At 31.8% G+C, this 16,125-nt stretch overlaps 3 protein-coding genes across 3 annotated transcripts; all 3 read right to left on the bottom strand.

Moving 5' to 3' along the window:
• Positions 1-1,783, bottom strand: LOC101207371 (peroxidase P7). The gene is made up of 4 exons (XM_004150558.3): positions 1,475-1,783; positions 1,194-1,385; positions 937-1,105; positions 1-633 (listed from the first exon to the last, which is right to left on the bottom strand). The coding sequence occupies exons 1-4, from the start codon at positions 1,703-1,705 to the stop codon at positions 248-250; spliced, it is 978 nt and encodes a 325-aa protein (XP_004150606.1). The 5' UTR covers positions 1,706-1,783; the 3' UTR covers positions 1-247.
• An 8,340-nt stretch (positions 1,784-10,123) lies between these two features.
• On the bottom strand, positions 10,124-11,520 carry LOC116404664. The gene is made up of 7 exons (XM_031887917.1): positions 11,371-11,520; positions 11,125-11,292; positions 10,929-11,033; positions 10,798-10,846; positions 10,618-10,713; positions 10,313-10,539; positions 10,124-10,220 (listed from the first exon to the last, which is right to left on the bottom strand). Exons 1-6 carry the CDS (start codon positions 11,505-11,507, stop codon positions 10,444-10,446), a joined length of 651 nt encoding a protein of 216 aa, XP_031743777.1. The 5' UTR covers positions 11,508-11,520; the 3' UTR covers positions 10,124-10,220; positions 10,313-10,443.
• Positions 11,521-11,618: 98 nt separating this feature from the next.
• On the bottom strand, positions 11,619-12,424 carry LOC116404699. Its single transcript, XM_031887992.1, has 2 exons — positions 12,063-12,424; positions 11,619-11,915 (listed from the first exon to the last, which is right to left on the bottom strand). The coding sequence occupies exons 1-2, from the start codon at positions 12,360-12,362 to the stop codon at positions 11,634-11,636; spliced, it is 582 nt and encodes a 193-aa protein (XP_031743852.1). The 5' UTR covers positions 12,363-12,424; the 3' UTR covers positions 11,619-11,633.
• Positions 12,425-16,125: the final 3,701 nt, after the last annotated feature.

Below are 16,125 nucleotides of genomic sequence, written 5' to 3'. Positions count from 1 at the left end.
TGCACAATTTAAAAGTACTTTGAAATTTATATCTCACTCTTTATATAAATCTTACAAATTTAAGAAAGATTGCTTTGAAACAACAAAACTGACCACCAAATTCCTTACTAGTAATCAGTATATCTCATACTTCATACCTTTCAACCAAATTTGTCCACATATAAAATTGAAAAAAAGAAGGATAAAGACTCGTTATTGTCGAATTCCTTAAACCTATTGTTTAAATCCAAACATACGTTATTATGAATCAGTTTGGTCTGTTGCAGACTTTTCTGATCTCGCCCTGTGATCCAGTGAGCGGTTGAATGTCTCCCATTTTAATCATTGCTGTCACAAAATCAGTGTCAAAAGTCTTATCATTTTGACTATACTGTTGGACCAAAGAATCGGTGGATCCGCCATTGTGGAGGACCTGGTCAGAGTGGAGCAACCCCTTATTATTCAAAAGGTTCTTGTAGTAATTGTTATCAAAAAACTTTGGGGTTGTAAAATCTAGAGGGGCAAGATTGTCATCTCCTCCACTTCTTGGACAACTCCTTTGTCTTAGCTTCGCGAATGAGACGTCTATGTTGCTCTCGTTGTATATGCGATTTCTAAAGGTTACACACCTTGCTTGGCCTATCGTGTGTGCACCTACATGCATAACATTATTTTCTATTTAGTCACTGGAATTTTTAAATGTGTTAACATATAGGTTTTTGAAACTTTTAGTTTTGTATCCGACAAGCTTTGACAAATTTGAATTTCATGTGTAACGAAAAACTCTAGACATTAAAGTTTAGAAACTAATTTAATAAATTATTTTTCTATTAATTTAACTATGTTTGATTATGAATCACTTTTTTAAGTACTTAAAAAGTTGTTTTCAAATCGATAGACCTTCAGTTTAAATGAAATGAAATGAATGATGAGAATAGATGAAACGGAAAAGAATACCAGACAAGGCAACCATGTCTTTGGCGGAGAGTCCTACAACATTGAATCGATTGATGAGGTTGGAAAGGGTTGAAGTAGGGGGAGGGATGATGCCACTACTAGCAGCAGAGAAGCTGGCTGTTTTTGAATCTCTTCTTCCTAATTTCACTTCCCATGTTGGCCCTCCCAACTATAATTAACAATTTATTATAGTTAAGAAATATAATATTAATTATATGGGTGCAAATCTTGAAAAGTCGTATTAAAAACAAACTTACAATGTTAACAGAATCACGTGCAGCAAGAGTCAAAATATCAGCACATGAGACCACACCAGGACAAACTTTTTCAATGTTACTCTTGATGGCTTTTATGACATCAAAGCCTCTAACAGACCTATTGTTTGGAGGCGCTGTTTGTTCTCCTCTAAAAGTTGCAGTATCATCTAAAAGGATTGATCCATCGCATCCCTAAAAGAAATGTACAAATGCTAATTTAGAGACAACAAGTTATTGATTAATAAAAAATTACAATAAACGTAATAACATTATATATATACGTTAACAAAGCAGTCATGGAAGTGAAGACGAAGGAGAGAAGCGCCAATACGGGCTTCCTTGGTGATGGCAGATTGAACACCAGAGCGGATTACAGAGAGGAGCTTAGGGCAAGTGTTGGAGTAGAAAGAAACGGATAGTTGAGCGAAAGAGGTGCTCATCAAAAGGAAGGTTAGCTGCAAAACTAGAACCAAAGGCACCACATGTTTTGGAGTGTGAGTAGTAAAAGCCATTTTGGTTAAGGAAACAAGAGAGTTCTTTTAGGTCAAAGAAGAAGAGTGTGGTGGAGTATTAGTTTGATTAAGGACTATTTATACACTTCAACCATGGACAATAATTGAGAGGAAAAAGTGGGGAACAAAGATAACATAGAGAGAGAAAATTAGGCATTATTAATTTAATTTGAAGATGAGGCCAAACTTGATGGGCATTGGGTAGATTACCTAATATTATTCAAAGACAGAGACTAGCAATTGCATGGATTGGATGTATGTCTTGAAAATTATAGAGAATATAGATCTACAAAAAGGAACATCAAACACTTTTCTCTTTCATGTCAAATTGTTGGTGGATGTTTTTGTTTGATCATCCATGAATTTTTTTTTAAAAAATTGTGTTTTTAACACAAAAACAAAAGGTAAGATTCAAGGAATTAATTATTAAGGGCTATAACGGAACCATTAATTTCAATGTTTTAAAATTTTTGTTTATTAAATAGTAAAAATATCATATATGTTAAAAAAAAAAAAAAAACAAATGGGTTATCAAACCAGTCCAAATCCATTTTTTCCTTTTTGTCACGCTAAATTTAAGACTTTCTACAACCATTAGTAAAAAATATTTATGGGTATGTTTAATACATGTACATTTGTTTGTTTTAAGTTATGGATTCAATTAATATTTATATATGTGAACCATAAAGTACACCCTCATATTTTAGTAATGTATTGCACAACTTAAATATATGTCTTCTTTGTTAACAAGTATGAGTATGATTGGTGTCAAAATTAAGAATATGAAAAATGCACCTAGTTTTCACTTGATAATAACAATAATTAAATTTGTTTGATAAGAGATAAACATGACTTACAAAGTAGAAAATCTAGACACGAAGGTGGTTGTTGCTACATATGCTTTGAAGGTGAAGTTTAAGAGTGAATAGTTGTAGCTAGGTTAAGTGTTTGTAAGTGTAGAAATGAACTTGGTTTATCTATCGTTGTAGCTATAACAAGATGTATATGTTGAAGAATATAGATAAGAAAGGCCAACACAGCTTTTCCTAAGCTCACCACAGTCATAAAATGATGTTGTTAGGCTAAAAATGGATTCAACGACTCTATCTCCTACATGACTGTTTAACTTTGGTTCCAAAAGCACAACTTTTGATCTATATTTCATTATTTTCTTCAGTTATTTCATTTTTATTTCTATTTGATGTTAATTACGCCAAAATATCAAAATTGATCGTAATAAAAATAGATTAAAATAAATGGTAAGCACTAAATTATGCATTAAAAATATAGATGTTGAATCTCGATCTAAAACTGGACAAATATATATTAGAAAAACATATATATTTACACTCATATTTTTGAAAATCAACTATTTTGAAAATTAAAAATGTAATGAATTTGATTAAACCAAATAATTAAAATAGAAATGGGACGAGAGGATGGGTTTTGGAAATGAGAGAGTATGTGGTTGGAGGGTTTATTTCAACTTTAATTATTATAAAGCCTTAATCCATTTAGTCAAAATTACAAGGGTCCACTCAACCAAACTTTGGAGTCGTTTTTTTCATTTCAATAATTTACATTTTTCTTAATGTCAACTTTAATTTTAATGCTTACAATATCATTTTAGGTTTTCTTTTTTCAATTTTTCATTTATGCCTAAATTTCATATCTATGCTTTCAATTTAGGTCATCTTTACCAATTTCAATCAAAATAAAAAGTGGATTACATTTGTATTTTCTTTTATATTTGATTACTTACGTCTATCAACAAACTTTTATTGCATTTGAAAATTACATTTTATCATTATTGTCACGGTTATAGTTTGGACTATGGTTGTCTTTATTGTTAAACTATCAATTTTGACACATTTACTATTATTGTTATGGTTTAGTGTTATGTTCCACGCTATAACTCACAAAAAAATAGTAACAATAAATTTGCAAAATTTATATTTTAGAATAAACACGATATTCTTTTTAAAAAAACAATCCAATTACATTTGTAATATTATTTATGAGTTTTTCCGTTATAAATTTTGGTAACATATATTATTTTTTCTGCAGAGAATCATTATAATAATTTTTGGTTTTGCAAAATTAACTTAAATAAAAATTATTAGATTGAAATGGTTTAAACTGATTTTAAAAAAATCTGAACTGTCTTTATTGTTTAGTAAAACTAATGTTAAAATGCTTCAAACAACACTGCACTAACCCTATGTTCATGATTAAAACCTAAAATATTGAACCATTCTTCAAATACATAAATATATGTTAAATAAAGGTGATTTTTTCAAATCTTAAAAAGCAACCCCAATGCCATGCAATTGCATGCATACAACTTTTCCTTGGGGGATTCTAATGGAGCATGCAGCTGTTTTATTTTTCCTTCTAATTTTTAATAATTTAATTCAATTCTCTTTTAGAAAAGAAACTTTTTGAAAATTTGTTGTTACTTGTTATAAATAATGTCAATTTAAACAATATTTGATTATTAAAAAGCAATAATTTTCCAACAAAACAAAAAACAATAATTGATTAATTAGAAAGAAAGTTTCCTGGAAAGAAAACGTATTAATTAAAACTCCTCGCTACCACTCATATCATTATGGAAAGCCAAAAGGTTTGACTTCATTAAAATTAATTGTATATCAAGTACCTTTTTTTCTTCATCTATAATTAAATTAAATAGTGAACCTAACAATATTATAAAAATAATATATTTAATGATTGTATCAATAGATGGATGGATTATCTATATTCTACCTACTTACATACTTTTCTAATTCCAAAATTTAGAAAAAAAATATATATTAATTTATACCTTCGATCAATTTTCTCTATAGGATTAATGTATTTATCCATTTTATTGATGGGACATTTTACTGTAATATTGATTCACTACAAAGATGGTTTTTAAATATAATGTTTATAAGGAGTCTATTATTGTGTTTAGTTTCTAACCATTTACATATTTGATTTGAAATAACTATACATTTGGGTATGGTTTTTTAAAATTAAAAACTAATTGGTTTGAGGGAAGATATTAGTTAAATGATACATCTTATATAGTTTTTTTTTTTATTTAACTAATTGGTTTAAGGAAAGGTTTTGCATGAACTTTTTCTATGCTTATCTTGAAACCTAGCTATTACACACTTTTAATAAAGTTTTGCTTAAATGAAACTTTTGTAAACTTCATTGGATTACATAAACTTGATATATTTTGTGAATAGGTTGTAATATTTCTAATTAAACCATTCGTGTTAATGCAACTTTAATGAAAATTATTGTTGTTGAATGTTAAACTTTTTCTGTTTTTACATTATTATCATGAAAATTAATAAGTCAAAGAAATTGAATTATATGTACAAAATATTAAAAAAATTAATTAAATATTTTATACATGAGATGGTACAATAAACACATATATAGATTAGCTAAGCTTAGGAATTCAAAACTAACACCCCAAACACAAGCATTAGAAATACAAATTACCAATTCTTGTACCCTAAACACAGACATCAGAATCTCATCAAATAAGTCCACTGTCATTTAATTCATAGATATTTGATTTTGAACCTCGTCCAAACGCTCTCAAATGAATTATTTTTATATAACAATATAATAAAGGTATTTTAAACTCTCTTTTAGTTTTTTAAAAAAGTTTTAGAGTATTTTATTAAAAAAAAATTAACAATTACTATTTCAAACTAACTACAAGAGTATTTTTTAATTCATTTTTAAAATTTAAAGGTATTTTGGAAAGGAAGAATATGTTTTACCATTAAAGTTTTTTAATAGTTTCAAATTTTTATCCTATTTGGAAATGCACTATATATTGCATTATTTGCTTAATTATTTAAAATAATATAAAATTGAAAGTTGGACTCCAATTTACATGAAGAAAGGAAGGTTGGTATATATTATGCATAAAGTATAGAGAAAGGCCAAGTAAAGGCATGCCTCTTTGTGCTTCAATATTAATTTCTTTTGTTTAAAGTTTAAGCAAACTTCTAACTTTTTTAGGAAAAAATTTTGAAATTGACCAAAAGAAAAGTAAATGTAAATTAGTAGCTACTTTCTTCTTCAAAGTTTGTAGTGGACTTGTATCCTATCAAATGTTAAAATATTGGTTAAATCATAAATTATGTATATGTATTATAAAAGTTGAAATTTTAACCCTTGTAATTTGAAAATACTTCGTACATAATTTTTATTTTTTAATTATTCATACCAGTTTGTTAAATTATATATGAACTAAATTTCAAGTTTACCAAATTACAGGCATCAAATTTACAATTTGAACTAATACATACTTATTGTCTATAGACATGTACATACTTGATAAATATTTAAGTTGAACCGACACGTTTTTTTCTTAAGCTTTTAAATTTGTATTTATTTACTCGTTGAATTTTTCATTTGTGTGAAACATAGTAAGAATTAGTACAAATTTGAATTTTGAAAATTAATTTGATTAATATTGGATACCAATTTGAATTTGATGTTTACTAGAAATGGAAAGCTTTTAATTTTTGTGTATGGTATAAATTTGTTTATTTTTGTTTGTAATTATTTTGCTTTTTATTTTTATAAATTAAATCTATATATAAACACTACTTTCTTCTTCCAACTTTCTTACTTTGTTATCTATATTTTATTAACGATTTAAAGGATGATGCAAAAAATTGCAAAAATTTGAAAACAGATAAGAGTAGCTTTCAAAAAAATTATTTTTGTTTTTAAATTTAGTTAGAATTAAATAGGAGATTAAAGTGCCCATAAATCTCAAAATTCATACACTAAACATAATTTAGAACAACTGAAGTTTTTGAATTTAGCACCAATTTGATCTCTTAAATAAAAAATGAAATATCAAATACAAATATTTACCATATCTATTTCTCTTCATTATATATAATATTATATGAGATTGCACACATGTGTTAGGTAATCATATATTAGCAATTTCTAACAAAATAATAATTAATAATAATACTAATACTAATAATTTTATTTTTGAAGACGTAGTCAATCAAAACTAGATTAGTTAGTACTTAGGATTAATGCAATTGAATTATTAAACTATAATTTAACACCATAAATTCATAACGTAAAAGTTAATTCATAAAAAGTAAAATTGAAACATTTGAAAGAATAATTAAGAAAAATTGAAAAGTCACCTACTTAATATTATATAACATTTAGCACATTTATTATGGATTAAAAGGGAAACAAAAGTCAAAAAGAGAGAAAAATATATTTAAAGAAGTAACAAAAAGATAGTGTGTATGAGATGAAGTCAAAGTTAGGAACTTATATATATTATTAATGATTAAGTAGTTAAAATAGTTTTTTTTTAAAAAAAATTAGGAATAATCAAAGAGGAGATTATTATTCTTTCTAAACCAATTCCAAGTTCTCTTTGCTTCCTCACCGTTACCATTCTCACCCGCTCGGTATTGATATATTGACTAAGTGAATACATGTTGTGTGTTTGAAATTTTCATCTAAAATTTAATTTGATTCTCATACTTTTCCACTTGTACACTATAAAGGGATAAGAAAAATATCTTCTATTTGACTTTAATTAATTATTAGAACATATAATTTCATATGCTACCAATTTGCAAGACTTTTAATTACTTTCAAAGATTTTTTAATTTTACGAAGATTTATAAGAAAAAGTATGCACACATTGTTCTTTGGTTTGATTTTCCAAACACAAATTGATGAATTTGAAGAAAAAATAAAACCAATAGAATTTGTCTAAAAATAAGAAGCGTCTAATACATATATTCACTAGTACAAAAGTGGTCTACGACGACAGTTATTTACTGTCGTAAACGAATTTCGCGACAGTTATTTTCAGTCATAGAAGCGGGAGTCATGGAAAGTCCTTCGACGACGGTTTTCCAAAACTGTCGCAATAGGTTATTTTATGACATGAAATAAATGTCGTTAATCAACATTCAACGACTTCAAATAACTGTCATATTCTATTTCATGAGAGTTAATAACTATCATCATTTCTTTATTAACGACAGTTAAATAAATGTCACGAATTCATTTATTGTGATATTTATTAATTGTCATGAATATGTTAATCGCGACAGTTTTTTTTGTATAAAAATGTCATTGTTTTGCTATTGACGACATTTTTTTCCAGTCAACGATTGTGCAATCGTGACAGTTTTTCGATAACATTAAATGTCATTGTTTTGTTATTGACGACCTTTTTTTTCCAGTCAAATATATTGCAATCGTGACAGTTTTTTTTGAAAAAAAATTGTCATTGTTTATCTATTGACGATATGTTATTCCTGTCACGTATAGAGCAATCGTGACAATTTATTTTGTTAAATAACTGTCATCGTTCTCCAATTTACAACAAGTAATAACTATCACAAATTCGTTTATTACGTCATTTATTTCCTGTTGCACATTTCTCAATTTACTATAGTTTTTTTCTGTTCTCCATGCAGCTCCACCATTACACGAACCATTTGAATGACAATAATGTAGCTGAGAATGACAAATTTGAATTTATACAAGTTTCACACCAATGTACAAAAAAATAGCCAACACTTTAATATATATACACTATAATACAATTTATAATATTTGTACATCTTAATACAAGTTTTAATAATCCACATGTACGGAATACTAGCCCTTAATCAAAAAATATTTTAAATAGCATTAGAATACATCTAACAAGATTTTCTGCAGAAGCATAAACGACCAACCGAGAATGTTCGTCTCTGAAAATGTTCTTTGAAAGAAAACTCATGAAGTTGTCGACTCCAGTTGAACCTACAAAGACAACATGAATATAAGTATCCATAACACATACGTACAGTCAATGAATAACTAAATCAATGTCTCAACAAAATACAGAACACAAACAAGAACTTCAACACTTGATTCCATGAAATGAAAAGAGAAGCACATGAGGACTACATTAGGCAAACACAGCAAACAACAAGTTGAAAAAGGGAAGAAAAAACCTGTGGATTTAAAGTTGTCTTGGAAAGATGGGTAGTTTTGGGTGATTCCTTTGCGTTGCATGAAGATAAATGGACTTCTCTGCTTGGTCTTGATCTTTTGTTGATATATTTTTTAAATTTCTTTATAAGGGTATATTCAAGAGATGATATGCTTAGTTTTGTTTTAGAATTGGCTTATCAAAGATAGTCGGTTGAAGTGGAAATAATAGTTTTTGAGCAAATTCTGTATTGTGAAGTGATGCAGAGTTCTAGTGTGTTACTCAAGTAGTAGGATCAGCAATTTTGGGTGTGTTGTGAAGTGTGTTGTGATGGAATACCAAATTTTGTTGTGTTGTGTTGTGAACTTTTTTAGCAATTCATAGATGATGGAATACCAGATTTTGGAAGATCAGGCAAGTGATGGAATGCCTTTCAAGGGTCTATCTGCTACTCTTTCTCTCCAGAATACACATACCAAAAACATACCCCCTCTCACTCTCCCCTTCTCTATTCATTTTACTACCCCACTCATGGTCGTCCCTCTTCATATTCTGCAAACATGTTTTTCTGTTTTCATTGTGTATTGGGTCTTGTATTTAGTTTTCATTTTAGGTGTGTTGGAAAATAATAGGCTTTCGTGAATGGAAGCTAATTTAGGGTCAACACATGTTTGCAAGCTTTGTAATAAGAGTTTTGCTTGTGGGAGATCTTTCCCTTTGGAATATGAGTTCTCATTTGACCAATAATATAGCTCATAATGATAAGAAACAAATGGTCACTGCAAGAAGAAGTGGAAGAACCAAATTATCATATTACAGATGCCGAACATAATATGGTAATGGATATCAAATCTGATAATGAAAATGAAGTTCCTAAGAAGAAGAGAAAGAGATCAAGGAGAAGAAGAACGTCCAACCAAATGACCACTGCAAATTGAACAACTTCTTGGGTTGTTCCTAGTCCTTAGAACAAAAAACCTACGACAATACATGTACGACAATTTGTAATCCTTAGAGTTGAACAGTTTGTATTAGGCAATCATCGCAAATAAAGATGAACTATGAATAATCATGTACCAATTCTCTCAAATTATTAAAACGAATAGGAAGATTACATCAACTACTCAGGTTCATGAACAAAAAAAGTGCTACAGGGAATGAAGGGTTCATGTGAAAACATACATGTAATGACGTACCATTCATTGTTGGTTTGCGGCAATGTAGGTCTATAGCGTCTTACTTGAATGAAGTGCCCAACATTATCCCATGTGTATGACAAAGCTGTCCATATTTTGGAAGACCGCAGTACTGAATTACAAAAACCAATTAGACAGCACATTGCAAAAACATACATCTCTAATCCAGAATCCGTATATTAAACATTCAAAGCTAGTGAACCAAGGACACAAGCAAATAATCACCTTCGGCAGTTATTTGATTGCAAGAAGATTCATATCTCAATGCAGTATGGCACCAAATAACAAAATTCCATGAGCCAGTCACATATATATCGAACTCTTCCTAAGAAACATATAAGCAAACACACATTTATATCCACTTACTTAAAAGCAAGTCACATATACTTAGATGTGATAAAATAACCATTCACTTACCCCTTTCATGCTTAAGTTTGTTCAAAACAATGTGCTTAACATTTTCTTGTGTGTCGTTCGGGTTTAACAAAATTATATTAACAAAAAATCCCCACAAAATACTTCAAAAAATGTTGTTTCCTAATCTGGTGCTAAGCACGATGTACGTGCTTAGAAAGGAACTCCGCCAATTCCGATCTAACTTCATCGATTTCATCTTGAGAGTACGTAGGAGGTAAACTTTTCATCTGTAAATAATAAAGTGGTTAAGAATTATTTTCATTCCAAACAATGACATAAAGTGGTTTTAAAACTCTAATACTTACGACATCTACAATCGAAGTACTCCTCGCAGAAATTATGTCCTGCATGAATCGCATAACATAGTACCCGCATTCTACCACCCCATTTTGTTTGGGACACTGGATGTAGAATACAAAAAATACATGTGAAACGTTTAAATTAATAACTTATTTACGACTACCCTACTGGTCAATGCCACATACCTTAACAACCTTCCAATTCAGTTTTTTCTTCTTTGATATATTGAATGACCTACCACATAATATAAGATTGTTACATAATTAAAATAGTTGCACACATAATAAAAGACATTAACGACAATAATATGACCTACATTTGAAGCACTTCACTCATGTCTCCGTCAATCCGATTCTTCAACGGGTCAATCCAATATGCAGCACCCTTTGTAGGATTAACAACGACCAATGTCCAGTGATTGCTAAGAACACATTTCCACCATTATAAATTAATATTTTAATAGTGAATTCAAATCGTGAATGTTAATGAAAATGTCATTATCATGCGCTTACCCAGAGTTGTATGGGAACAATACTACTTGGTCATACTCGGCTCCGAGAAGTCGAGCATTCAACAACTGCGCATGCGATTGTTTGTAACTCGAGTAACTTACAGATCCGGCATCCATGAACTTGAACAAGCTTGAACTTCGTCCTTGTACCATAATTGTGTGAAGGTACCTACACAATGAAATGACATTACAATTAAAAGGAGACCGCAACCATCAATGACGTATATATATTAAAAGGAAATCTTACATCATGTAAGCATCTAGGCATGATGTGCATATTGGCTGCATTGACGAGAAATCCCTCAGTGACTCAACCATAATGCAACATTTTCTCTTCACACCGAATAGATCTGAAGGCGTGTTTAGTTGAATCGATGACCCCATATGTTCAACGAGTCTAACCAAACACCAGAGTGCCACTAGAGCACGTAGATATGATGCACTAGAGAATGTGGACGGATCCGTATTGAAGCCCACAATTTCCGTCTATCACAAAAAGTTCAACTACTGTTAGTATAATTTGATGCATAAAAACTCCAACACAATAAGACAGACAATTACCTTATCATTCCTAGTAAGAACAAGATGTCGTGGCCACATTAAATGTGATCCGACTTCATGCGTCAGTTTGGTGACTCCTTCCTTTGTCGGATTTGGAATCACACATTGGCCATCGAGGACAACATCCACTGATACCTTGATGTTCTCACCGTCACCTTCAGCATCAAATATTGTCCCATGTGCAATGATAGTATCTTCAGTTTCAAACGCAAGCATACACGGAGTTCCAACCTACGTAGAATTATATGTTAAATATGTGCACGTAAAGTTAGTCAATACGTTTTCAGGGTTATGTCTAACTTCTTACAAGATTAAACACGTATATAGAATTGTTGTGGAGCAGTGTGCCTTAATTAGTAAAGTATACTTTAAACTAACCTTCAAGTCACTTGATCTTGTGTCCCCCACATTTTCTTCTTTGTTCACTTCTGTCACAACGTCAGCCGCTTTATCTGGTACTGAATCAGAGGCTACGTCTTCAGTCTCATCATCTGAAACCCCTTCAACTGATGGTGTTCCTTTCGAACACATACTAGGGTCTTGTTCTTCTTCATCTCCTTTCGCACACTCATCTTTTTTCATTCTATGCAACTCCGCTTCTAGCTCGATAATTCGTTTGGCCATTTGATCACGTTCCTCATACACTGTCCTCTCCTCATTACCTTCTTTAGATTCCATTGGGGTATGGAAATATTTTTTCTTAGTCACGTACTTCCCCACGCCTCGGAGTATGCCCGGACGATCTTTCCCTCCCAATGCCTGGGTGAGAACATCGTCACCACCAGATAAACTACGTCCCTTCTAGTTGCCCATTAGATCGTCCTAAAAGAGTGCACGAAATGGAAATTAAAAGATGTGAAACCATAGTAACAAAAAAAACATGGAAATTATAAGTTGCCAAATTTTCTCAACTTGTTAACTTACAATGAGATTGGCAACGTCCATCGTCTCTTTATCTGGGAACTCTCCCTTACGATCCAACCGTGCATGTTTCCATACTATCGATCGATCTATTTGATCTGACGAAGAAGAGATGCACGCTACATAAACAGTATATGTTATATTTGGAATCTAACATCATGAAAACAAAGAACATCTTTAAGGGCAGTTACTTACCAACTCCTCAACCAGATTTGCATACCCCTTGCGAGATGTTCTATGGTTGTATTTGTACAGCTTCCTTTTCAGTTTACCATCTTCACTTTTTTTCTGTAGAAAAAGTTGTATAACATCTATTAAATTAACATATTTGTGTAACAAATTGTACATAAAGTATAAGAAAATGTTTGGATATCCATACGTACTTCAAAATCTTCCTTCAACCGTGAAGCCACAAATTCATCCCAATGGTCTTGATCAATGAATGAGTATTCCGCTGGTGGGTGTTTTAATTTCTCCACATCGTCCTTAAATGGAAGTACGTACGTAGTTGTTAATCTCGACTTGAACCCACGATAGCATACTCCCACATTTTGAAGTATGCTTTTCCTCGACTTGGGGTCAAGAATGAAGCCGGCCTACAAAAAAAAAAAAAATTCAAATGTATTAAATCTGTTGAAGTTGGTAGTTTAACCTAAAAACACTCAATAAGAAGAATTTTTACCTCAATCAATTCATAAATTTTCTCCTTCATCTCTATTGAAACAGCATGCCAAGTAGAGTACGTGATAGGAACGTGAAACCTTACGGTCGTTCCAATAAAACTCTTCAACTTCGTTGCATTCGGTCCAATCGGTTGACCTAGTTCATTATACTGAATAACCATTCTCCGTCCCTCACTACTAAAACGTGTTATATCTTTCATTCCCGTAGGGCCACGTTTCTTTTTCTGGCTACTAGTTTCCCCTCTTTGAATGGGTGTAGCAACCTCATCATCATCTGAATGAACCATTACTGCAAACATACATGTGTTTTAAAACATAACCCAACACACTGTTAGTAACAATACTCATTTAATATTTCATAACACTTATATAACAATTAATTGTAAATGTGAAATATGAAATAACCAAAAAAGTGTTAACATAACTCAACATTAATAAACCCTTGGTTCTCAAAGAAAATAGGAAACGATTCATACAAATTTAATTAGGCAAAATTCACACTAAATATGGTAACGCACATAACACTTTCAAATTAGAACATCTACTACATAAAATTCTCCGAAATTTGAAAACAAAGAAAGTATTGAACATGAAAAGAAAACTTGATAATGGTACATTCTGAAGTAGTCATCTCTAAAAATGGAATAGTCCTACAACGAAGAAAAAAACAACAATGATTAACTCATTTGTGGGGATAGTCAATTGGTAACCCATGTGCCTTCACAGTCAGGTCTAGCATATGTTTCACCACCTTCGTCAAAATCAAAAGTTGTGTGGTAAGAAGAGAGTGGGGGATAGTGAGGTAAGATGTCATTTATGTCATCATCAACACATTTGTGGGGAAAGTCCTTCTCGGGTGGCATCACAACAACCGACCATCTTGCATCAACAGGATCTGTGACATAGAATACTTGTCTTCCGTGTGTGGCAATAATGAACGAATCTGAATAGTGGCCAATTCGACTAAGGTCCACCAGTGTGTAGTTCAGATCGTCCTTCCGAACACCAGCATTATTTTCAACCCAATTGCATTTGAAAAGAACAACCTTAAACATATTGTAGTTGACTTCCCAAATCTCTTGAATGGTGCCATAGAAAGACATGTCACAGACGACCGGGTTTTTGTCCTTCGCACTTGACACTTGCATTGTTGTTGCGACTAACATAATCCCACTGTTTTGCACCGTTCGGTAGTCATCACGAGATTTTGTGTGGTAAGACGTTCCATTAATTATGTATCCGTCGTACATCATTAAAGCAGGGTGGGGTCCATGTGCAAGCCAACGTATGGTGTTCGAGAGCACCTTCCCTTCCTGTAGTTCACTCATCATCTATTGAATAGAACAATTAGTCGTTCTAAATATTGAACAATTAGATTAAACGAAAATAAAATTTTGATTGTGTACGTACCCGATCCCTAAACCATGCACTGAAGGATCGATTATGTCTACTTGTAGCCACTGTTCATTTTTTGCTCTTCTGCGATTTTCCATCTTTAATTGATTGAAATGTTGCCTACGAAATGTTTCATACATTAAATTGGTGGCTTGAGGGTAAATTAATGACAGTATATAATCATACGAATGCTTACTCAACGTATGGGTGCACTTCTCCAATGTTCTGTAAGACATGAAGATGTGCTTGCTTGAGTTGTTGGACATCGGGTCGAACGTATGTTCCTGCTGATAGCAGTCGAACGCTTTGTATTTCTGTCCTTGAATTGAGTGACCCAAGTCCAATAGGATCTAATCCAGAAAGAAAACCTGAACAGAATTTAACTGCCTCCTCGCATATGCTTGCTTCTGCAATGCCTCCTCGCATAACTTTTCAACACTTTCATGCATCGTTCAAATGGGTACATCCATCGCAAATATACTGGTCCACAAAGCTTTACTTCTCTAACGAGATGAACGACAAGGTGAACCATGATTGTAAAAAACGAGGGTGGGAAATACTTCTCAAGATTGCATAAAGTCAGAACTATATCTTCTTGAAGTGCATCAAGATCTGAGACAGAAAAACTTTTGGCACAAATCGCATTGAAGAAGAAGCACAATCTACTAATAGTGTACCTCACATTCTTCGGTAGGACTGAACGTATTGCAATTGGAAGCAGTTGCTGCATTAAAACATGACAGTCGTGCGACTTAAGGCCGGTCAGTTTTAAGTCATCCAAAGAGACACGACTACTAATATTTGCTGAATAACCTTCTGGAACTTTAATTTCTGACAAAGTCTTGCAAAATCGATACTTCTCTTCTTTTGACAGTGTATAACATGCCGCAGGGATATAAGTTCTATTACCAGTAAACGTTGGTTGCCAATTCTGGTCTAATTTTCATATCAACCAAGTCAAGTCTAGTATTCATCCCATCCTTACTTTTTCCTGGTATATCAAGTAAGGTGCCCACTATGTTCATGCATACATTTTTTTCAATATGCATTATGTCTAAACAGTGTCGAACATGCAAGTGTTTCCAATATGGTAGTTGAAAAAAATCAGGTCTTCTTTTCCAATAGTCATTGCCACCTTCATTATGCACGGTCTTCCCACACTTCTTCCCACATGAAAATATCATGTCTTTCATCTTAAGGTACATGGCCTCGCCCGACAAGGGTTGTGGAGGAATTCCATGCTCTTGCTTCCCATTAATTTTTTTTTTTTTTTGTAATTTGTATGGATGATGTCTTGGCAAATACTTCCTGTGTCCCATGTATGACATTTTTTTTCCATGTTGCAATCTTATAGAAGTAGTCTCCTCTCCACATATTGGACAAGCCTTATATCCTTTCACACTAAAATCGCATAGATTACCGTATGCTGGAAAATTGTTGAT

This window comes from Cucumis sativus, chromosome 6, assembly GCF_000004075.3.
Source record: "Cucumis sativus cultivar 9930 chromosome 6, Cucumber_9930_V3, whole genome shotgun sequence".
In the NCBI taxonomy this organism is placed as follows: Eukaryota; Viridiplantae; Streptophyta; class Magnoliopsida; order Cucurbitales; family Cucurbitaceae; genus Cucumis; species Cucumis sativus.
The sequence above is the reverse complement of the archived record's forward strand: the minus strand, read 5'-3'. Positions and strand labels throughout refer to the sequence as shown.